General features: G+C 47.9%; 1 protein-coding gene across 10 annotated transcripts in view; it reads left to right on the top strand.

The window, feature by feature from the left end:
* The window catches only part of LOC111859828 (signal-induced proliferation-associated protein 1), a 40,847-nt gene that overhangs the window by 14,233 nt on the left and 3,209 nt on the right, over positions 1-23,405 (top strand). For 4 of the 10 annotated variants that reach the window (XM_023842836.2, XM_023842837.2, XM_023842830.2 and 1 more), the window contains exons 2-15: positions 7,692-9,350; positions 9,898-10,022; positions 10,798-10,986; positions 12,001-12,175; positions 12,821-12,924; positions 13,034-13,191; positions 14,101-14,701; positions 14,979-15,253; positions 15,852-16,136; positions 16,711-16,843; positions 17,210-17,336; positions 19,644-19,742; positions 20,119-20,212; positions 20,649-20,730. In XM_023842836.2, coding sequence (XP_023698604.2) covers positions 8,210-9,350; positions 9,898-10,022; positions 10,798-10,986; positions 12,001-12,175; positions 12,821-12,924; positions 13,034-13,191; positions 14,101-14,701; positions 14,979-15,253; positions 15,852-16,136; positions 16,711-16,843; positions 17,210-17,336; positions 19,644-19,742; positions 20,119-20,212; positions 20,649-20,730 — 3,588 coding nt within the window. In that variant the 5' untranslated portion in view covers positions 7,692-8,209. Of the gene's footprint in view, positions 1-1,903; positions 2,587-5,792; positions 6,064-7,691; positions 9,351-9,897; positions 10,023-10,797; positions 10,987-12,000; positions 12,176-12,820; positions 12,925-13,033; positions 13,192-14,100; positions 14,702-14,978; positions 15,254-15,851; positions 16,137-16,710; positions 16,844-17,209; positions 17,337-19,643; positions 19,743-20,118; positions 20,213-20,648; positions 20,731-23,405 lie in introns of those variants that run through there. The other 6 variants (XM_023842838.2, XM_023842834.2, XM_023842832.2 and 3 more) reach the window with 5 other exon arrangements.

The raw sequence follows: 23,405 nt of genomic DNA, 5'->3' as shown, positions 1-23,405 counted from the left end.
TGATTTCAGTAGACTGAGATGTTCTCTTATTAGCTCTTTACCTATAATTGTCTATTATTATTTGCATTTATATGTGTCTGTCATAACTACTGGTGGTCAAGTCAACGTGTTATCTAGGGTTTACGCTCGCAAACAGTTCTCCGATCGTGATTTTACCAAAGCTAAAGCTATGAGCTCTAAAGTGATTCAGCTATTTTATGTATAACATCATACAACACAGTTAGAATCACAGCATCGTTGAGTATCTGAATTAATGGCATGGAAGTGATAGAGTGACGGTTCACAGACGTCACGATGAAAAGTGCCAGCCTTGGCAGAAGCACACTGACTTTGTGCAAACTTTGAAAGTAAACAGGAGGGGGGGCTTACGCTTGGCGTGATTCTGTACAAATGTGTCGGAACCCCATGGCTCAATCAGTGTCTGCTGGGTTCAGCTCGGTTTTGCTTCCTCCTCTGTCTTTCTGCTGCCCTCGTTAATCGGCGGGGACACACTGTTCTCCTTAAAGCATTTCCTGCCTGGTGATGCATCTTTCAACCTTACATCCGCACATGCCCGGCAAACACGCCCCCTTATTCCCCACGCTGCCCGCACACCCTCCCTGTGTGACAGCAGGAACAGGCCAGTCATCCTGTGCGGACTCTCTTTTTGAGGTATGCTTTATGATTCTGTTTGAACGTAAGTAACAATAGCAAAAGGTCACAAGGTCATCACGGGTGACTAAGGTATCATGCTGAGCAGTAACTGTTGACCGTGCATCATGCACTCATTATCTTGGTAATACGCAAAACTGACTGCGCCAATTGAAAATAATGTTTACAATAATAATTTTTAAATTTTAATAATGTAATATATAATAATGTAAAGTTCACAGACAATATCAGTTTCCCTTGATATTACGTAAGAAAAAAACATTTAATGAATCAAGCTAATTAGAAAATAAAAATAAATAATGAAATTTTGCTATTACATTAAGGGCAGCATCCTGAAAGTCTGGCTCCCTCATCCTCTGTCATCTCAGCCTCTCCATTATCGACACTCGCAAACAAACACACATGCCAGCATCAGAGTAGGGGAAAGCTGGAGGAGGAAAGGAAGGAAAAGAGGAGCGACCCTGCGGGCTGGGGGTGTGGGGGAGGAGGGATATGACGGCCTGCATCCTCCAAGGCTGCAAGGTCAGGATGGGTGTGACATCACTTCCCTCAGCACAGGAACCAGTTGTTACCGGGGAGGCTATGAGTGGATAGCATAGACATTAGTAGAGGATACACAGAAGCTGATACAGGACATTTGTTCCCCTTAGAGCAGACTGGTTGTTTTAATGGATGCAAATACAATGACGCTGGCTATAAGCATCCAGTAAGCCCCCATAATTATGTAACACAATCTTTTTAAAAGTCTAGATCAGTTCAGTTAATGCATTTTTTAGATTACGTACTTTTTTTGGTGATTTGGTGTAAACTGCCACTTACCAAACATATGTCAATATATTACTCGTGGGAGTTTTACTTACACAAAAATTTTCTTAGGGCAGAATGAAAAATGATTCCAATTTGATTTTAGAGGAGGTAGGTCCAAGCAATGGAACCGAGACACCTGATTGGTTAGTCCTACTTCCTCTAGTTGCTTGGTCCCGCCTCCTCTACAATCTGATTGGTTATCTCTCTGTCACTTTTAATTCTGCCCTCAGGACATTTTTCTGTGAAACTCCCATAAGCCAATATGTAGACGTAGATATAATACAAATAAAAAGTGGTATGTTTTTAAAAAATTTGACCAATGTGTTTGTAATGCATCTCGGGGTGTGACTGTGTGTGCGTGTGCACCCTCCCATGGGAGCAGATGTGCACGTGTATCTCTGTGCTTGTGTTTCAGCAGAGATAAGGCTGTTTTCTCACAGGGCAGCGCCGTAGTGACATCAGCATGTTTCAGTGGCCCTGTGCGCCTCAGTGGAGGAGTAGCGATACGGGAAAGATCTGGACTTGCATGTGAAATGAGTGTTAACAAGATGGACGCTGTTCCTCGCAGGCCCAATCCAGCCCTCTGCCATCTGTCAGATGTCTACGTGCTTTGGGGGAAACTATTTGGAAAACTTTCAGAAGACCTACACAGTCTGTTTATATCTTTGGTGGGACGATAGTGACAGACTATCAGCTTGCCTCCGCCGGTCTGTTTTGTCAGGACTGAAGGGCATTTTATAGGAGTACTCACTGGCATAGAGACACAGTAAGTCACACATGTGCATGCGGTTGCATTTAGCGGAAAACTGGGCCGGTTTCCTGCGTGGCAGGATGCAGGTGCCGGCAATCGGCGCCATCGAACGGTCGCCCCTAATGTTCTCAATCTGTTCACGGCCCTGGAAAGTGGTCTAATCTTTTGGCACGATTCCCGCATAATCCTCCAGTAATCCTGTGATAGAAGAGGGCAAGAGAAAAAGCAGCATTTTCATCACCAAAATGGAACACTTGCACGGGAGACAAATACGTGGCTCTGGATTGGCAACGCGGGTCTCTCAGTGTCCATGCCTGAAGCATGCTTCTCTCCTTGGGTCCTGAAGGGCACTGGCCATGTTGGTGGACGGTCTGGAGGTGAGTCAGGCTGCCAGCCTGCATACGGGGCACGTCACAGCACTTCTGGCTTACATTTATTCTCACGCTGTGTGTGAAATGGCATTAAAGTGGCGTTTTTGAGCCTCACTGCATAGGACAGTCTTACAGTATCCTTATTTATGTGGCTTACAGCACTGTTTCTCAATTGGTGGGTCACGAGAAATTATTTTGAACATTTGTTATAATGTCTGACTTTTTTGTTGTTTTTTAACAGTGCATGAAGGCATTGTGCTGCTGTTACTGCACTATGTTCTATGTAGTACTATTGCACTTCTGATTTTTGTTAAAAAAAAATATTTTGAAAATTTTGGTCGTTACTTAATGACCAAGGGAACCACTGGCTTATAGTACTCTCTCCCCTCCATACATCCATTCATCTTTTATAACTTCTTTTGCCAGTGTTTCCCAACCCAGTTCTTGGGGATCCTCAAACAGTGGGGGGAGCAAAAATGTGTGCATTTTGGCGGGGAGCTGGGAGGGAGCAAAAGCGTGGACCGTCTGTGTGTCCCCGAGGACCGGGTTGGGAAACACTGTCTTATGCAGTGCAGGTTTGGGTTGCAGCCCAGTGCCTGTCCCAGGAAGGACAGTGTCCATACACAGATACACTACGGCCAGTTTTTAGAGAAGCAATTATTTATTTTGTTTTTCTAATGACCTAATTGTTCATCCTGGAGTTGATTTTCAAGGTTATTTATTGTCATCAGCAGCTTCATACATGCAAAAAGTGTGATGAAACAATGTTTCTCCATGGCCCCGGTGCAACATATAGTAACATACAGTTACTACATAACATCATAGTAACAGGGCATGCAAGGTGCAAACAGGCAGTAAATAAACAGTGCAGAGATAATAAATAGAGCAGAGATGTAAACTTCGTATGATTTGTGCAGCTGCACAAGGCAGTTGGGAGGATTTACCCCAACATACTTCACTACAAAGTGCAGTAACAGAATCAAAAACAATACAATACAAACAATAATAGACAAGATGATAAACAGACAGCACACAGTTCCAATTTGTAACAGTGGAGGGACGTAAACCATAATGGCTGGTGTTGCACATTTTAATGTCTCCTTAGCTTCTTTTGTCATGGATGGGAGACACTATGACGGTTTTTTTTAGCAGATAGCCACTACTAGGGGTGAGTTTTCTCCCTCAGCTATGCCTCCAGACCGGAGTCCTCTCCCACCACCAAACAGGCGCCACACTGCCCCCCCGCCCCCCCCTTGTGTCCCAGTGTGAGATAAGGAAGAGGATAGGCTAGTGATCTGCTCAGCCACAGCAGGAATTTCAGAGGATTATGGCAGCAAAGGTTCTTTGTTCTTGTGATCTTTATTGTCAGCCATATGCAAATGAGGTTCAAATGGCAGAAGTTTCTAGATCCCTGTAAGAGTAGCATACAGGGAATCCACAGGGCCTCTAAAATAACCAAAAATGTCAAGATTACTTAGTTGCGAAGTGAAATATAGTTTTGAACATATACCTTCCAAATTTCTCTGGCAAAAACGTGGATAAAAAACTTTGTTGTGAGTCTTTACCAAGCTGCTAATTTATTGCAGTAAACTGAACATTTATGTCTCTAAACTTTAGCGTAGGCTTTGTTTGCGGGTGGAGCACAAAAGAGAAAACAGGTAGTCTATTTTGGACAGTCCGCTGTGTCATGTGATGATACTTCATTTTGTACATGTCATTATGTTCAGTTTAATGCGTAAATAACACGAGAGGAGCTGAGGTTAAGTGTGTTCCTCCTGAGTACGAGTGTACAAGTACCAACCCGCAATTTCTAATGGTAATTCCAGTTCCCTTCCCACAAGTTCACCCCACAGCCCTCATCCATGACATCACTGATCATAATGGAGCCTTGTTCTGCCAGCAGTGATTCATGGAATTTTGCTAAAATGTGTGGTATGAAACAACTAGAAGCTAGACACAAATATGTCCTTTCTGACTGTTCCCATGGAGTCTGCTGAGCCCCAGTCTAGAATCTTTGAGTACAAATGAGTGGAGTTTTGTCCCTTAGTAGTTGGCAAGTATGTTATGCAATACCGAGAGTAAACAGCAATGCCTGCTATGAAATGTGAGTAACTATATCTAAAAAAAATAACAGACCATGAAGACTTAAGTCCTTTTTCTGTTTGGTGTATATAGTGATTTAACCTTCTCAAACAGCCCTGTGATCAATCAGTCCACACAATGTCTATTTGCTTCGTGACATTTTCGCAAGCAGTGTTTTCCAAATTATTCGACTAATATGATTAATGAAAAAAAAAGTTATATTACAAATATCACTGTCAGACCCAATATAAATTTGACATCCATCCCTGCATGCATTTTCCATAACCACTTCCCAGTGCAGCGTTGTAACACATAGGCCTATTACACGTCATGAAGACTATGACACTCATCCTGTTTATTTTGTAGGGTGTAATATTTCTGTTACCATGATGTAAAAGAGTGTCATGCTTGCTATGTTCATCCATCTTAGAGTAGCCTTGCTTATCGTTTGTGTGGGTTAAAGTGCTCCTATAGTTAATTATGTCACGTTATCCATGAGGGACTACCAGACCATAGGAAAATAGATAAAAGATTCTGCATAAATTTGGATGTAATATTAAACTTGAAGTTCTGTCAGAGTATGTGAAATACAATATGGGTGTATTGTTACCATCCCAGGGGTAGACTCTCTGACACTCTGCCAGAGGTTTTTACGTGTAAAAACGAAGTAGTTCGTGGTGTGTTAACAAGCTGGCTTGATGTCCGAGTGAAAACTACTGACATATGATCCTGTAACCTTTCTCTAGCTGTTGCTTTCAGGTTGCCAAATCCAAAAAAAAAAAACCAGATCCTTGTTTGGTTCATATTTCGGTCACTTAGCCATTTCAGTGACATCTCGAAGATTTTGTTACATGAAGAACAATCGTGGGTGAAACCCGACTGATAAAACGGTATTTTAGTAGATAAAATACTTCCCGATTTTTCAAATCAGCAGATAGACAGTGAGAACAATAGAAAGTTGTTATTCGAATGCGTTAAACTTCTTGTTGTCTCCCGATAACAATGAGCACAATAATAATTTAAAGATAAACGAATTCCCAAACAGGAACAGATTTGCGACCTTTGCGCAATTAAACGGCCCCCCTTTCCCCCACACGAGGCGACACTTCCCCTAGGGACTGTCGCGCGTATATGTCAGTAACAGACGGTTTGACAGCGCATAGGCGGCGAGCGAGAGGAGCGCCACGCCGCCGCACCTGCTCCTGCTGCTGCCTGACTGTCTGCGACGGCCATGCAGAAACGGGGTTTCGCATCGTGAGACGAAGCAGACGCTGTGATTTCCGACCTGGGCTGTGACTGACGTCAATTCGCGTTTTTTTTTGTAAACGAAAGGATGCAAAATGAAGAACGGAAGCAGACTGAAAGACGCACACTTCTCTACCTCTGGCAATGCCGGAAACGGTAAAGAAACTTCGGTTGAGTTTATATAGTGTGACACTCTGCACGTTTTAATGTTGTTGATGATGTGGTTTAAGTGTGATATTTGTTTATTTTAAACAGACATAAGCTGTAGTTGCACAGTAGGAAAGCATTGCGCATATACATAGGCCTATATTTTAGATTATGGATGTAGATGGTGTTCAGTATATTACAACAGTTGCGCTGTATCCCGAATAGAAGGAAGATCTGGCAACCCCGAATTACTTAATCTCCTTTTGTGACCCCCCCCCCCCTTCCTGTAATAACGGTTGTATGATGTAACTTCAAGGACATTTTGGCGGTATGCAACTGTGTGGATACAGATAGACAATTTGCTTCAATTTTTAAGTATAATTGATTATTTAATTAAGTATTTTTTATTGATAAACACTCCTGTGGCTAGTCATGTCATTTGGAATTTTCTCTGTTTAGGATACTTAAAGACTAATTCACCTTTCCTGAGAGTTTTGGTGTTATAATTTTCTGTGAGTCAGCACTGTTTTATTGTATAAAGTACAATGACAGTGAATTGTATTGAATACACATTAAATACCATCACACAGCTGCATCACACTCATAAATGGTGTTTCGCTCAGTAAGATAAGGCTTATTTTCTGAAGGGTCGTCCATTTCATTAAGTACGGTCCTCACAGCACCTCACCCTGGCCAGGAACACTCTTGTACTAAAATCCAGGAACCCTTGTATCAGGTGACATGCTGTTGTTGTACTGAGGGGTGTATCAATACATATAGTGTTTTGTTTGTGTGTGTGTGTGGTCCAGGTATGCATTACATTGTGGGGACCAAATGTGCCCAAAATGTGAAAAAAAACTGTTATTTTGACATTGTGGGGACCATTTTTTCGAAGCCAAAACACTTGTATTTCATTTGGTTACTTATGGTTAAGGTTAGGGCTGGGTATGGGTTAAGGTTGTCATGTTGGGATTAATGTTTTGGCCATAGAATGTGTGTGTGTGTGTGTGCGTGTGTGTGCGTGCATTTCTGTTTGCACTTGTGTGCACGTTTTCAGATGCATTCTGGGTATTGAAAGTCCATGTTGGTTAGGTCGATAGGTATATTTCACATGGAGACTTGATGAGTGTGTACCTCGCTCTGGTTTTAGATTTGTTGTCTTCTCCATGCATTGCGACTTTTACCAGCACGTTAAATGCAGTCGTCTGGGTGGTGTGTGCTGCCCCCATATTCTTGCTAAAAAACTCTGTGTCTGGATGCAAGGCTCCCAACTACTGTGATTAGCTGAGAGAGAGAGAGAGAGAGAGAGAGAGAGATGGTGAGTTTTCATGTTATTGTATCAGTGTGGTGCTCTTCAGCCTTGTCAGTGCACGGCTTGCTTTTTAGCACAGGAAACCCCCCTCCCCCATCCTTGCCATTGTAATGTCCTATAGGGTGGAGGCAGGCTGTACGGCTGCAGCCTGTGGGCTATTTCTGGAAGAGGGGTAGAGAGAAAGAGCTTAATAAAGCTAACAAAGTCCTGTATAAAAGCACAGGCGCAAATGCAATATGGAGACCCCGGAGTACGCCAGGGTGACACTGTGCCAGCTTGGTTGCTCTCTCACTCATACCCTGCGCTCTTTCCCTCCACTACGCAGGTGCCAGTGTAACGTCAGGCCTCCAGGCTGTCGCACAAGGGGCCTCGACCAGTGAAGAATGAGCCGGAGTCGCCGCATCCCGAACCGGCCAATCAGCATCTACAAGCACCACAGGGAGTCTGCCAGCGGACTGATGGGAAGAAAGTGAAATCAAGTGTCTGAACTGGCTGTCCCGTCTCCCAAAGGCTCATGGAAGCCAAGGCCCGACAAGACAAAGCTTTCACAAGGGTCCGATAGTCCGTCCGTCTGACGGTTGCTCATTAGCAGGAGCAAAAAGCAGGAATTAAAGTTCTAACATCCTTCCAGGATCTGTATAAAAGCACTTGGGCTTCTAATGGACCGTCGTTGTTAAGGGAGATGCAGAGGGACTTCCCTGCTGCATCACTGTGTTTTTAGGCTCTCCATTCCTGTCTGCTCCACCTGAGACTCTTGGCAGGGAGGGAATCCCATCAGGAAGAGGAGGAACCAAGCAGTGTACAGTTTGAGGGGCCAAGGGGGAAAGTTGGAACAGCCCAACCATGCAGTCAGACGACCTATTTGTCCGCAAGTTCTGCCGGCAAAGCCCGCGGCCCGCACTGACAGCCATGTCTTTCGAGCCCAGGCGAGACCCATGTCTGCGGTCGCAGGTCAAGCCTGAGTGGCCCCCTCGGAGAGAGGAAGAGGAAGTCATGCTTGGTGAGAGCCCGCCCCCCAGCCAGGCTGGCCCTGGTCTGCGCTCGGCCGGACGCAGCCACATCGTGCAGAGGAGCAACAGTGAGGTTATACTGGGCGATCTGGAAGCCTCAGGGACAGCCTATGGGGCGAGAGCAAAGGCACCCGGGATGGGGAGCCTAGGGTCGCAGGATAATCTCAGCTCACTCCTTCACCGGGATTATGGCAGTCTCTCTTCCCTGGAGCGGCGGTCATGTGCCCGCACGGAGGACAGCGAGGAGCAGATGGCCCAGAGCCCCGCCGCACTCCGCTTCAAAGACCCCCTCGTCTTGCTGGGCTTGCAAGGAACCGACATAGAACCTGATGGCTTCTCTCGTGCTCTCGATGTGCCAGACGGGGAGCCGCTGAAGCAGGCCAAGGTGCCAAAGCAAGATGCACAGAACAAGAAGGGTAAGTGGAGCCCCACGCTGGCGCCGCGGGCCTGCCCCGCCGACTGCCTGCCCGGGGCCACATGGGTGCACAACTTTGCGCACTACGACGTGCAAAGCATCCTCTTTGACCTGACGGAGGCGGTGTCAAGCCGCGACAGCATTGGCCGCAAGAAGAACATCACCTCAGGGGCCTCGGCGGCATCCCATGTCCAGCCCTCCACCTCGGGGGCAGCGTCCCAGCTGGTGGGGGGGGTCGGCGGCGATGGGGGGACGGCGGAGGACCCCGAAGGCCAGAGGGAGATGCCGCTGCCCCTGGACGAGGGAGACGGCAACAACAATGACATGCTGCTCAGCTGCCCTCACTTCCGCAACGAGACGGGGGGCGAGGAACGGCCGGGGCTGGGGCGAGTGCTCGGCGCGGGGGCGCCGTGGCTGAGCCTGCAGACCCCCAACGACGCCGTGTCCATCCTGGAGGAGCCCCGCGAGAGCCACATTCAACAGCAGCCCAAGACCAGCTACTTCATTGAGCACGCAGACCTGGGGGCGCACTACTACCGCAAGTACTTCTACATGAAGGGTGAGTTCGGAGCCCGGGTCACATGACACACAGTAAAGAGCACCTCACCGTCTGTGGCGTAGAGTCATCATCACAGATGTGGCGAGCGCTTTATTTCCACTTTGACTCATCTCCGGGTCATACTTGTTGTGGCTTTACACTGATGCTGTTTTAACACTTCAGATGTAGCCCATGTTCTCGTCTCCTACACAGGCATGTTTCCGACGTGGTGATTTATTAGCGTTTAATTAGGACTAAGAGGAAAGCAGTTTCTGTGCCTATTTGGTGATTTGCGTATTATTTATAGTTAAACAATATATCTGTCCTCAATCTAGCAAGCTCTGCTGCATTTAATTTAGAGGGAATTGCTAATGAGTCACTGGCTTAATTTAATTACAGCTGCCAGTCTCAGTTGAGTCATTTTTGATCTTTTTAATCTTGCAATCCATTACACTACACACTGTATTCCCGAGTGAGGATCCTCCTGTCTCTTGGGTTGAGGCAGAGGTTTTGTTTCCATAAGGACCCCTCATCTCGCTCTGACCTGCTCATATCCCTAACCGCTCAGATCATCAGAATTTCTTTGGCGTGGATGAGCGGCTGGGCCCGGTGGCCATCAGCTTCAGGAGAGAGGAGAAGGAAGGATCAAGTGGTGCCCAGTACAACTACAGGATCATTTTCCGTACCACTGAGGTACACAGAAGACCTCGGTTCGGCCTTTCAGACTGGGCCTTCATTTGGACCTGTGTGGAGTGATATATTTTCAGTGCTGTGCAAAGGTCTTACTGGTGGGAGTTCTACTTAAACAAAAATGTCCTGCTTCCTCTCCTACAATCTGATTGGTTATCTCTCTGAACCGATCATTTCTCCATCTGCCCTCAGAACATTTTTGTGTAGGTAAAACTCCCATGGCCAAAAGTATTAGGCAATCAAAGAAAACTAAAGTTTAAAAGTTGGTGTAAACCTCTATTATGCCTGCCTAAGTGTGTCAACTTAGTCATGTCAAAACCTCTCCTAAAGTCACTCCAGTATTTGCAGTTACCGTCCACTACCCCAATGTATATTTTGACTGGACCACTACCCCACTTTATTTGGCTAATCCATACCCCCTTGAGTTATTTAACTGATTTGCTTAATTAATTGAGCTGGTGGTGAAATTAAATGAATACATGGAGTGGCCCTACAGAGAGGTTTGGGAACTGGCTGTTCATCTAGCCGTCCAAAAAGATGCCAGTAAGAGGAGGAATTCTTGTTTATTTGTGTCCATATGTTCTAATGTTAAATTGTGGTTTTTTTCCCCCCTGAGTAAATATACCATCCAGATTAAAGGCCTCAAACATTTTCTTTCACTGCCTAAGACTGTTGCTGTATAGGATTAAACACCGTATGATTAAATAAGGTTGTAATATATGAGTTGGTTATTAGTTGTATAAGCGCTACTGTCCCTGTTGGTCTCCCCATGGTGCAGCTGAAGACGCTGAGGGGCTCCGTGGCAGAGGAGTCGGTGAGCACGGGGGCCCGGCACACGGCCCCGCGGGGCCTGCCCCACCGCCGGCTGCTGGAGCACATCCTGCCCGAGCTGAACCTGCACTGCCTGCGGCTGGCCTCCAACTCGCCCAAGGTCCCAGAGATACTGCTGAAGCTGGACGAACAGCGGGTCAGTCGCTGAAGGGGGGGGGGGGGCACTGAACCACTGGGATGGGGGGAGGAACTGGAGCAGAGGTGGGGTAAGCTTGAGGAAAAAAAATGTGTGATTCAGTGTCTTCAGGGTCTATGCCCAAGGTCAGAAGGTCACTGGCCCCATGAATGCGGCCCTTAACCTGGCAGCTCCATGGGCGCGGCATGCTGGCTGACCCAGCGCTGTGACTCCCTAACCCAGCACTGTGACACCCTAACCCAGCGCTGTGACTCCTTAACCCAGCGCTGTGACTCCCTAACCCAGCACTGTGACACCCTAACCCAGCGCTGTGACACCCTAACCCAGCGCTGTGACACCCTAAGCCAGCTCTGTGACACCCTAACCCAGTGCTGTGACACCCTAACCCAGCGCTGTGACACCCTAACCCAGCTCTGTGACTCCCTAACCCAGCACTGACACCCTAACCCATCTCTGTGACATCCTAACCCAGCGCTGTGACTCCCTGACCCAGCACTGTGACAGCCTACCCCAGCTCTGTGACATCCTAACCCAGCGCTGTGACTCCCTAACCCAGCACTGTGACACCCTAACCCAGCGCTGTGACACCCTAACCCAGCGCTGTGACACCCTAACCCAGCTCTGTGACACCCTAACTTACTCTCACCTGTACATGTGTCTCATGGACAGCAAGATGGGGTAGGCAATAAGAGAATTTCACCACAGGGATCAATAAAGTATTATTATTCTATTCTAGATTATTCTATTCTTGGCATCTTATAGTTATACAGTAGTAGAGTAGAGTTATAGTGGGGTGTGGGCTTGGGGTTCGGCAGCTGGGCACATGTACTGCAGTACATTTAAGTGAGTTTGACGTAAATGGCTGGTAATGAGGCCTGAGGAAGCAGGCTGATCATCTGACTACACCCTGCCTTGGGACCCCCCGCTCCCCGCATATCTTAACTTGTCTGTGGAGTGGCAGGAGGACAGCGGTGACAGCAGCAGTGGTCTGACGACCCTCCTGTCCCCTCCCAGCTGAACTTCCAGCGGAAGGTGGGCATAATGTACTGTCGGGCCAATCAGAACTCGGAGGAGGACATGTACAACAACGAGTATGCAGGCCCCGCCTTCGAGGAGTTCCTGGACCTACTGGGGCAGAAGGTTCGACTGCAGGGCTTCGACAAGTTCAGGGCTCAACTGGACAACAAGAGTGAGTGCAGCCAGAAGTGAGACACACACAGACGCTCTCATCCACAGAAGTGCACATAAACACTGTCGACGGTACAATCATATGCATCTATAGACTCACACACATACACATACACAGTCATGTAATCATATTTTTTTGGGGACCGCTCATTGATTTCTATGGGGAAAATGCTAATGCTAACTATGACAACCTTAACCCCTACCCAGCCCAAACCATAACCACAAGTAACCAAACAAAATACAAGAGTTTTTGCATTTCAGTTTTTTCATTTAAAAATAGAGTTTTCTCATATGGGGACCAGGAGGTCCCTAGGTAAAAGGTAAAAAAAGGTATAAAAAAAAGGGTATTTATCACATTGTGGGGACATTTGGTCCCCACAAGGTAAGGTATACCTGGACCATACACACACACACACACACACACTTCATGACAATGAGCCCAGCACCAGCCCACAGAAAAACCAGACACAGAGGACATCTGGTTTATGCCAGCAGGAAGATATAGATCTTATGCTGCACATATAATCTTCGCTTTGTGTGTTTGTCATGTCACCTAGTTTCTGTAGACACCGCCTCCAGTGTGGCCTGCTAGCGGCAGGTGGCTCATGATGGCTATTCAACTGCCCTTTCCCCTCTTCCCATGCAGCGGACTCTACCGGCACCCACTCGCTGTACACGAAGTACCAGGACTACGAGATCATGTTCCACGTGTCCACCATGCTCCCCTACACCCCCAGCAATACCCAACAGGCATGTGGGCACCTGCACCGTTACGGAATAATAAGCCCCCGCGGACCTATACCGGACAGACCGGCCCGGTGAGGCTGACTCTCCCTCTCTCTCTCTTTTCTCCACCCAGCTGTTGCGGAAGAGGCACATCGGCAACGACATCGTGACCATCGTGTTCCAGGAGCCCGGGGCATTGCCCTTCACGCCCAAAACCATCCGCTCTCACTTCCAGCACGTGTTCATCATCGTCCAGGTTCATCACCCCTGCACTGAGAATACCTACTACAGGTACTGCAGGAGGTCTATTTGGCCAAGTATGGTCACACATACTGGCAATTGGTCTCCAATGCTCACATATATACAGTGGGTCAAGGGTGTAGGTTTAGTTTCAACATTGGCAGGTACCAAATCAGTACCGAACCCCCCGCCCCCCTAAACACACAGGGTACTACAACAATATTGGTAGGGCCCTTGCAGTGGGTACGGAAAAAGAAAGAAAGAAAGCCGGAAGACAACGGAGGAGAAGAATCTTATAGTTATTGATAGATGTAACTAGTTTTTTCTGAGCAAATCAGTGAATGTTACTGAGATCATAAGAAAGAAAGAAAGAAAGAAAGAGAGAAAGAAAGTGAGGAGGCCATTGAGCCCATCAAACTCACTTGGAGGGGATTAAACTAATAATTTAAAGTTGGCAGCACATTGTCAGGTTCAGATTTGTAGGAAACTAGGGTTTTAGCTTGCACTCCCCCTTCGGGCAGACTGTTCCATACTCTAATTACACGCTGTGAGAAGTAGTTCTTTCTCAGACCCAAACTAAAGTGTTCTCCCACTAATCTCCAACTGTGGCCATGGGTACTTCAACTTATTTTGAAGTAACAATTTGGATGAACAGTATTTAGACCTGTTAGAATCTTATATACCTGGATCATGTCATCCCTTAGTCTCCTTTGACAGGAAAGAGTTTTAACTAGAATTACAAACGTAAAGAATAGCAATCCTATGAAGGGGACTGAGATCCTTGGATCTTCTGGGATCTCTTGTCATCCGGTACAATAAAACCATAAAATCCCAGATCTTAAAACTGCTTACTCTGAGTAAGTTCTGCCTGATGGAGTGAAATGTGCAGAGCGAGTGCTGCCAGGGAGCAGATGATGGCTGAAGCTGATCGAATGCCTCCGTTCTCCGATGGGCCCCCAGGGTGGCTGTGACGCGCTCCAAGGACATCCCCCTGTTCGGGCCCTTCTTCCCCAAGGGGGCTCGCTTCCTGCGGTCGCCGGCGTTCCGGGATTTCCTTCTGGCCAAGGCGGTGAGCGCGGAGAATGCTGCGGATAAGTCCGAGAAGTTCCTCTCCATGGCCACACGCACGCGTCAGGGATACCTGAAGGACCTGGCGGAGAACTTCGTCACCACCTCACCCATCGACTCCTCCACCAAGTTCCCTCTGCTCTCACGGGCCGTCAAGCGCAAGGACAAACTGAAGAGCACCAAGGGGGCGGAGCTGCACAGCGCCGGGGCTCTGGTGTGGCCGGTCGTGGCGTCCGGAGGCGGGGCCTGCGCTGAGAGGCTCCCCTGCCTGCTGGTCATCTCCGGGGAGTCCGTGGTGCTCATCGAATCCAGCTCCCGCCTGGTGGTGTTCAACTGCAACTCCCGCGACGTGATTGGCTGGAAGGCGGTGACGGAGGGCGGGGCCAGCGGCGGGCCCTACCTGGATATCTATTATGAGCGGGGAGAGTCGATCTCCATCAGTGTTTCTGAAAGCCAGGTGGAGGACGTCCGGGAGGTGGTGCAGAGACTAAAGGTGAGAGCAAAGCTGGCTGCACAGTGAGGGGTGGCTGCTTTTTAAGTGGCTGGGGCAATTCTATGAGGTGGGGAGCATAAGGTGGGCCATAATTCATACAGATGGGCAACCTTATCATTAGCCAATGACATGTTTGGAATTGGTGAGTGACAGGACGGGAGCACTCTGGCAGCCAATCAACTTTGTTGCTGTCTATTACATAACTAATGCAGCTTCAAAAAGTGAGATTTTGGGCCTTTTATTATATCCTGTTTTTATTATATTACATTATACCCAGAGGGTGTCCGGGGCCTGCGAGGTGCGGGAGGTGATGCCCCTGCGGGACTCGGTGGGCCACCCCGGCTTCATGCTTAGCGAGGACGGCTTCGTGATGGAGCTGCAGCAGTCCAGCTATACGGAGAGCGCAGGCCTGCAAATGGGGGCGCGCGTGGTGCGCCTGTGTGGGCGCCCCCTGGTGGCCCTGTCGGCCGCCGACCGGGCCAGCCTCCTGCGCTCCGCCCCCAGGATCCACCTCACTGTCATCCCGCCGGACAAGAACGGCAAGCAGGCCAGGTCAGCGGCTCTGTCTGGGTGCTGTGTGGGTGAGGAGGGAGAGGAGGGCAAGGAGTGAAGACCTGTTTCTGAGGGTGTGGCAGGTTAGGGCTGTGTCCCTGTGTCCAGAAGGTCATGGGTACGAATTTTGTAGCCAGTGGCATAATCACATCAAGGCCCTTAACCCAAAATGCCGCAGGGGAATTCGGTGCTGACTGACCCCAAGCCTGTGTATGTGTGTATGCGTGTGTCTCATGGAGAGCAGGATGGGATGCGCAGGGATCAGTAAAGTGCCTCTATTCTATTCTGCAGTATATGATGTCACCAAGGGTGGAACTTTTCAACTAGGCTAGTTCAGTGAGATGTGTAATCCGACATGCAGTTACTAGCTAGCAGGGTGGTGTGCAATGATTTGTATGCACCCCTCCCCTCAAGCGAATGGGCGGGTTTAATTCCCAGCCCTGGGTGTCACACCTTCTGACCATTTGTGCTTGGGAGAAATTCAGGACAAGCCCGTCCATTAAGGGTTCAACAGCATGGACATCTGGGGGAATCTGTCCTTAGGTGCCACGCTGCCTGCGCATTGACGGCAGTCTACGTCGCTCCCTCTTCCTTGCAGGAGTTTATCAGAGCTTTACCAGAAAGCCTTACAGGGCACTGAGCTGAAGCCCGGGGACAACCAGTCCAGGGAGGCCTGGGTGGTGGAGGAGCAGGAGGAACCTAGAGGTCAGGAGGCGCAGGAGCACTGGCACTCGGGAGTCAGGGACCAGCGCTCACTCGTGTCCCCACCATGCCCGCCCCTCCAGAGGGCCACCTCCTTCCAGGATGACAGCGCCAGCCGCCCATCTCCGACGGGCAACTACTTGCTGGAGACGCCGCAGCTGCAGCCGAACCCCTGCAGCGAGTATGAGCTCCACAGACTCCCCCTTCCTTTATTTAAGCAGGGTGATGTCAGACCTAAATGTAGAGGGTCCTTTAACTGGCAGCCCATCCAAGCAGGCCGGCCAATCAGACCAATCAGTTTCCTGTCAGACCAATCGCATACCATGAACCCAGACTGAGACCGCCCATAGCGTTAGATCCTGATTATGATTGGGGATGGTGTGTGGCTCAGCACTTTTAGCCATTGTGTCTGCGATCAGAAGGTTGTCAGTTCAAGTCCCAGCCTTAGCAGAATAGTCACATCTCTCTTGGGCCCTTGAGCACTTCCATTAACACACCCCCCCCCCTAAAAAAAGCTCAGATAAATGACACTTGGACCCCAAGTGTCACTCTCAGCTGTATACTAAGTGTGTGTGCATGTTCTCAAGGGAGATGAAGATGGGATAAATGAAAAGAAGCATTCCATACTTTTCCATACTTTTTCCATACTTATTTGCAAATGGCAAGTAAAGCATCATATCGTTTCACAAGAAATTCTAAACACTAAACAGAGCAAAAGACATGAATGATTCTCTCTTTTCTCTGGCTCACACCAGCCGGCACTTCTACGACAATCGGGTTCAAAGGAGGAAAATGCACATCTACGAGGTTCCTGTGGAGGTGCAGACCACCACACCTGACCTCATCCCCAAAGCCTTGGTGGAGGAGAAGGAGGACCTGCAGCAACAGGTGGGGGCCACTTTGGCAGCTGGGCGCGGTGGCTGCGCTGGGTGCACTGGGTGCGCTGGGTGCACTGGGTAACGGCCTCTGGGTGTATCCTGGAGATGAACGTGGAGATCTCTACGTCTCATTCTCCCTTGTTTTGCGTTATCCATAAATGGTATCTTTGATTGATCTTTGGAAAAAAAATGTAGAAATACGTGTAGCCATTAAAAGAAATGTAAATTCTAGGAGAAAATTATAAGTGGTTATCGGTGGGTGAGTGGGTTGGATGATGTACACGAAGGTCTAGCTTCCATTTTAGGAGACTGCTGCAGCGTGGCTCTCAGTATTTTATGTGTGTCCCCTCTGTCTCCCCTGGGGGTGGAATCACAGCAGGCCCTGTCCTCACCCTGCCGCACCCCCGAGGTTGTGGCTCCGCCCACCACTGAGCCTGTGGCCCCCTTGGACAGCACTGACCACAGCTCCTCTGCCCAGAACACGCAGAACTCCTTAAACAAGAGTAAGTGGGGGGGGGGGACACCAACCCTACTGTTCCTGGAGGTGTCTCCCACACACTGGCGGGGGGGGCGTGTATAGGAGATCAGCCACCAGGTCACACAGTGACTGGGCACTACATGCAGATAAAAGCAGAACAGTCATTTTTCGCCACGATCACTCTCCAGCACCCCTCCCCATAACCCCAATGCCGTAATTCAGCCCCTCTCTCCTTGCACCCTGCCCCCCCGCCACCACCCCCGCCGCCACCTCTAGTTACCCTAATGTCCCCCCGCCCTTGCCAGCCCCTGATTGAGCAGGGGACAGATGGGAAGCAGGCTTCAGACTATCCCAAAACAAGGAACCCATTTGGCCATCTGCTCTCCCCCCACCTCCCCCCCCCCCCCCCCGCATCGCCTCCCCTCTGAGTCATAGTCAGTCTGTGTGCAGCTTCTTTGATACAACGCGAACTTCACTGGAACATGCAGGCCATGCTGTGGCTTTTACTGGCAGAACACTGGTATCCAAAGGGTCTCATCCCCAGTGCCGTGGTCTGAGCCTTGTAGTCTTTTTTACACCACGGACACTCTAACATATACCAGCACACCAACATTTGCATTAAAAAAAAAAAAAAACACTTTTAAACACTTCATACATCAGCGAAACATTATTTAGCCATCATTTTGTTTTTCAGTCTTTTCTATTTCACTTTTTCAATTATGTATGGCATTAAAGTACATGCAGCTGTGTTGTTTTACAAGACACTGGAATATGTAACAAGCTTCCAGCAATTAATATTTTTGATGTATAAGTATATAATAGTGGCGAACAGCATTCTTGAATGGAAGCTACAGGTGTTTGGGGCCAGTTTCCATTAGCAACTGATTTTCACCTGGGCCTCCAGGTAAACAAATGCTGTATGAACTTATCGTCAGTGAAGCATTTTAGATGTGTGTTGGAGAGGGAAAAATGGCTGGACCCGTAGATCACAAATGCCTTCGACTGGTCTGGGTGAAACCATTGTCACAATGAAGTACTCCTATATCCATCAAAAATTACAGTAAAATCAATTATCATAGACATGTATTCTTAAACCAGGAGTATCACTCATCTTTAGATTACAGTGCCATCTGCTGGTCTTGTTCTGTTACTGGTAGTACAAGACCATTTAGACATAATAGAATAGAATAGAGATGCTTTATTAATCCCCGTAGAGAAAATAGATTTTTGCCTACCCCATCTTGCTCTCCATGAGACACACAGACACACATACAGGTGAAAACAAGCTTGGGGGTCACAGCACAGGGTCAGCCATCGTGCAGCAGCCCTAGAGCTGAGGGTTAAGGGCCCCGCTCAAGGGCCCACAGACACGTGACTATTCTGAAGAAGCCAGGTCTCAAACCAGTGACCTACCAGTCACAGGCAGAGAGTTTTAGGCTGTTGAGTCGCACCCTACCTCCCAATTATAGCCAGGATTCTAGTTTGTACCAAATCAACAATTACAATCACAATCGATAACTGTTGTGTCTCCCGCTCCCCTCAGGTTAAGAGTCTGGGTGTCGTCCTCGACAGCGCATTATCCTTTCAATCTCATATTAACAATATCACTCGGTCTGCATATTTCCATCTACGCAATATTAATCGTCTCCGTCCTTCCCTCACCCACCACACCACCGCTATCCTTGTTCACAGCTTAGTCACTTTACGACTAGACTACTGCTATTCCCTTCTGTTTGGTCTGACCAACAAATCCCCATAAGCTTCAATTACTTCAAAATTCTGCTGCTCATATTATTACTAAAACCGCCTCTATACATCATATCACCCCTGTCCTGCAGCAGCTGCACTGGCTCCCAGTACATCTACGCATTAATTTCAAAATTCTCCTCTAAACGTTTAAGGCCATCCACAATCTCGCTCCTCCATACCTGTCTGATGTAATTCACATTGCTACTCCCTCTCATTCCCTCAGGCCTTCCTCCTCTATTCACCTCATCGTCCCTTCTGCCCGCCTTGTCACTACAGGGAGCAGGGCATTCTGCTGCTCTGCTCCCCCGACTCTGGAACTCCCTACCAAAAGACATTAGAAATATCAACTCCTTTTCTCTTTTTAAATCAAAACTCAAAACGCATCTGTTTAAAAATGCCTACTCTCTGTATCTTTTTATACTGTTTTAGTTTTAGTTGTTTTTATTCTGATTGTTCTTATTCGTGGTGTAATTCTGTGCAGTGTTCTTGTGTGCTTTGAAAGGCGCCTTTAAATAAAATGTATTATTATTATAATTGTACTGATTTCCAGACTAACATGATTTAAAAATGATGTCTTCCTCAGTCCTGTTGGAGCCCAGTGACTCCACCGATGACGAATGGCAGTCCATCTCTGCAGTGGCCTCTGCCTGTAGTAGCATCCTGGAGGCGATGTGTCACGAAGGTTAGAACGGCTGCACCGTACTAACATGCGGTGTCACACGACTGAAGGTCTGCATGACAGGATCAGGGCTGAAGATTCAATGGCATCCCCACCATGAATCTATTTTATCATTATTATTATTATTATTATTCCTCTGCTTGTGGTGATAATTATTGGGCCGATATGGACTTCGTGGTCCCCATCTGACAAACACTTCTGAGAGTGACATTTAATAACATGGACATGTTGGCCTCATAGAGGCTACGTTGCCTAGACAACTCCGCTGCAGCTCTTGACCACATAAATGGCCGAATGGCTGGATCGAGGGGCCGTGGGGATTCTGACTCGCTCAGAGAAAAAGCCATGAGGTTCCATGAGTCGTGCTTTGGCGTTACAGGAAGGAGACCGGCGGGAGATATAGCCCAAGCCCCAGGAGACGGCCCCGTCACAGATGGACGGGTGGACTCCATAATGAACAACAGCGTGGAGAGGTGAGGACCTGACTCCCTGGAAAGGACGTGAGTGAATGAGTCAGCACCAGCAGGTCTGAAACACCACACAGGTTCACGACGTGAATTGGGAACCCCTGGACAGAATCGAATCATTACGCAGACCACTGTCTCTGTCTGTTCAGAATTTTCATCCCACAGTGTTTCAGCTACACTGTATTTTGATGCTACCAATTTCATGTTCTAAAGGGTTTTATTTATTTTATTTAAATAGAGTCATAAGTTGATCTGTCGGTATTGTATCATAAACATCTAAGGTAGCCTACTGCTTGTTGGAGAACATGCTGCGGTTTTCTTACCTCAGCACTGAGGTGAAGTTGCGGGCCCCTCCAGCAGACGTAGGGTCGGCCTCCAAGGATCCACGCCCTTCATTCTGCAGGTGATCTCACTCTGACTCCCTGTTTCTCTAATTCCGAAGTAGCAATTTTCCTGGGGACCTCGGAGAGAAAGTGTCTCAGCTGGAAAACATTCTGAAGAGGCTGCAGACTGACCTGCAAAAGGTACCACCTGTTCAGATGCCCCAGCACCTCCCTTTCCCTGATCTCACCCCCAAGCCCCAGCCCCTCCCTGTCCTGCCTCCCTGTCCCCGCCGCAGTACTCTGTCCCTGCTCCCTGCTGGGTCCTGACACCTGACCGCTAAAAAAAAACAGGTGAAAGACAAGACCATGGAACATCTGTTACATGAAAAAAATCTCACCTCAGTTTTATTGGTTGTATGCACACTCACCTGACACCCAACCGACCAATCACATCCGTACCAGCACATAAAGACTAGCCCATTAGCATTTGAGGGGAAACCTTAATGGAATAGACCAACAGACCAATGTTGGATAAGTTTTGTTAGAAAGCCAGTGGAGGCATTCTGCCTTTGACCCCATTCTGTAGATAGTAGCCACGACCTGATAACCAATGGGGTGTTGGCAATGCCGATGATGTCACCGTGCTATGTGGAGGCCTCAGCCCTGTCCTTGCATTACACTACATTGCCCCATCCTTACTTTTACATTTTCTGAAAACTCCTGCAACTGAACTGTGCAACATAAAGAATACAACTTCTAATTAGAGCCCATTGTTCATGAATAGGACTTTAGCTGCAGCAGTAATCCCAGAGGACCTCCAGCGATGAGGACTCTGCCCCCTTAGGAGAATCGGTGTGTGCGTGGTGGCACCAGGATGGACACAAGTACATTTCCTTCCAAAACATCACTGGGCAACCTACTGTAACAAAGATAAAAGCTCTGTGGTTAAGCTAACCCAGCTGTTAGCATGCTGGTGAACCCATTGATGCCCAGATGAAGCATACAGCAGGCACCCACAGACCTGCAGCGTGAAGACAAGCAGTCGAGGGCAGATGTGGTGCTCTTCAAGCCTGTAGCACGCCTTAGTCACCCTTTGTCCTTTTGCAGGTGGTAACATCCCCCACTAATCATTAACAGAGTATTATCATCAATCCACTAATTAGGAGGGATTACCCTTACTGAGCGTCTGCTCGATTAAGCCCAGCTTCGCTCACGAGGAAAATGAGCATAACTGCAAGCAGGATTTTGTAAGAGCAGTCAAAATAATCCGGTGCTCAGAAGGGCCAGTGCTGGTATATTCTAGAAGGAGGATATGTTTGCCTTGAGCACGTGGGAGTTTTACTTACATAAAAATGTTCTGAGGGTATAATGAAAAATCATTGGTTCAGAGAGATATCAATCACATCATAGAGGAGGTTGGTCTAAGCAACTAGAGGAGGTGGGACCAAGACATCTGATTGGTTGGTCCCACCTCCTCTAGTTGCTTGGATCCACCTCCTCTACAATCTGATTGGTTGTCTCTATGAACCAATCATTTTTCATTCTTACATTTTTCTGTAAGTGAAACTCCCATGAGCTCAACGCGAAATGCCCACAAACGGCACTTAGCCTCGACAGCTAATGTTAAGGCACATTCGCAGTTTGCAGCTGTGGAGTAGAGCTGGCTCAGGCGAGATGTGAGCTATGTCAGGAGCCGCGGCTATAGAAGTAGGTTGCTCTTTCAGGCATGGATTGATGATAATGCATACCCATCACATTCATTCATTATTAACCCTGCTCACCTCCACCTCACATACTGTACCAAAACCAGTCCCCCACCCTGGAATGGCGGGTGTGGTTAAGGTGATTAACATCCCAGCTGAAAAATCCCTCTGTGGTCCACCACGGTTACTTGGGGTCGGAAACCATTAACTCTGAGTCAACGCTGAGTGTGTCAGGACTGAATGTGAGGGGGCCTGGTCATTATGTGGCAGTCTCTGCTACTTAGGGTAGCTCTTTACATGTCATAATTTAATGCAAAGTGCTTTTAATGAGCAAAACAGGCCCTACAATTAATCAGACTCCAAAGAGAGTACATTATGTAAATAACAGAGTGTCCCAAATACAAATATTAACAGAGCCAGACCTTTTAGCCTTATGTAACTTTTACATAACTTTCCAAACAGCCTTTTTCAAAACGACATGAGCTGTCACTGATCTCGAAACAGCTCATTTTGGCTTTTAAAACTGTTCACGCAAGACAGGCGTTTGAACCTCAGCAGTCTGTCCTGATACACTGTCGCGAGTCCGCTCCACGAGCACTTGTGATGTATTGTTTCCTAAATGTCATTTTTCTTCTCCTTTGACATGCTCTTTTCTAAATGTTGAGAAGTTTGCCATGGAAACCGAAGCGAAAAGTGCAGCAGATAGATTAGGGGGGGAGGGGATGCAGCCACAGCCAGAGGGGGCTTTACTGGCCTTCATCCATATCCGTCCATTAAAGGGGGACCGTGGCAAACTTTTCAGACTTCATTCTGTACCCCCTTGAGCTCAGTTTTAACCCTGGCAGTATGTGTGTTAATGATGAAATAGCTGGTATGTGTGTGTGTATCCGTGCGTGTCTGTGTGCATCTGCACAGCGGATTACATGCTTCCAGGCATGTGATTCTCTGCCTTAACAGGGAGTCTTAACGAGGTTCGGTTGAGCTCAGGACTTCTAAACCCGACTCATGTGGGACCAGCAGGATCTGCAGTTTTCAGTCGATCTGATTATTCACTTCTGCCAGGAAATGTAATCTTTTATTTTAATGGATGACCTGGCCAAACTAGCATCTCCCAAGACATCAGGAGAAGCAAGCGCAAATCAATTATATACTTCTCTAAACCATTAACATGTA

Source organism: Paramormyrops kingsleyae, chromosome 10, assembly GCF_048594095.1.
Source record: "Paramormyrops kingsleyae isolate MSU_618 chromosome 10, PKINGS_0.4, whole genome shotgun sequence".
NCBI classification, from domain to species: Eukaryota; Metazoa; Chordata; class Actinopteri; order Osteoglossiformes; family Mormyridae; genus Paramormyrops; species Paramormyrops kingsleyae.
The sequence above is the reverse complement of the archived record's forward strand: the minus strand, read 5'-3'. Positions and strand labels throughout refer to the sequence as shown.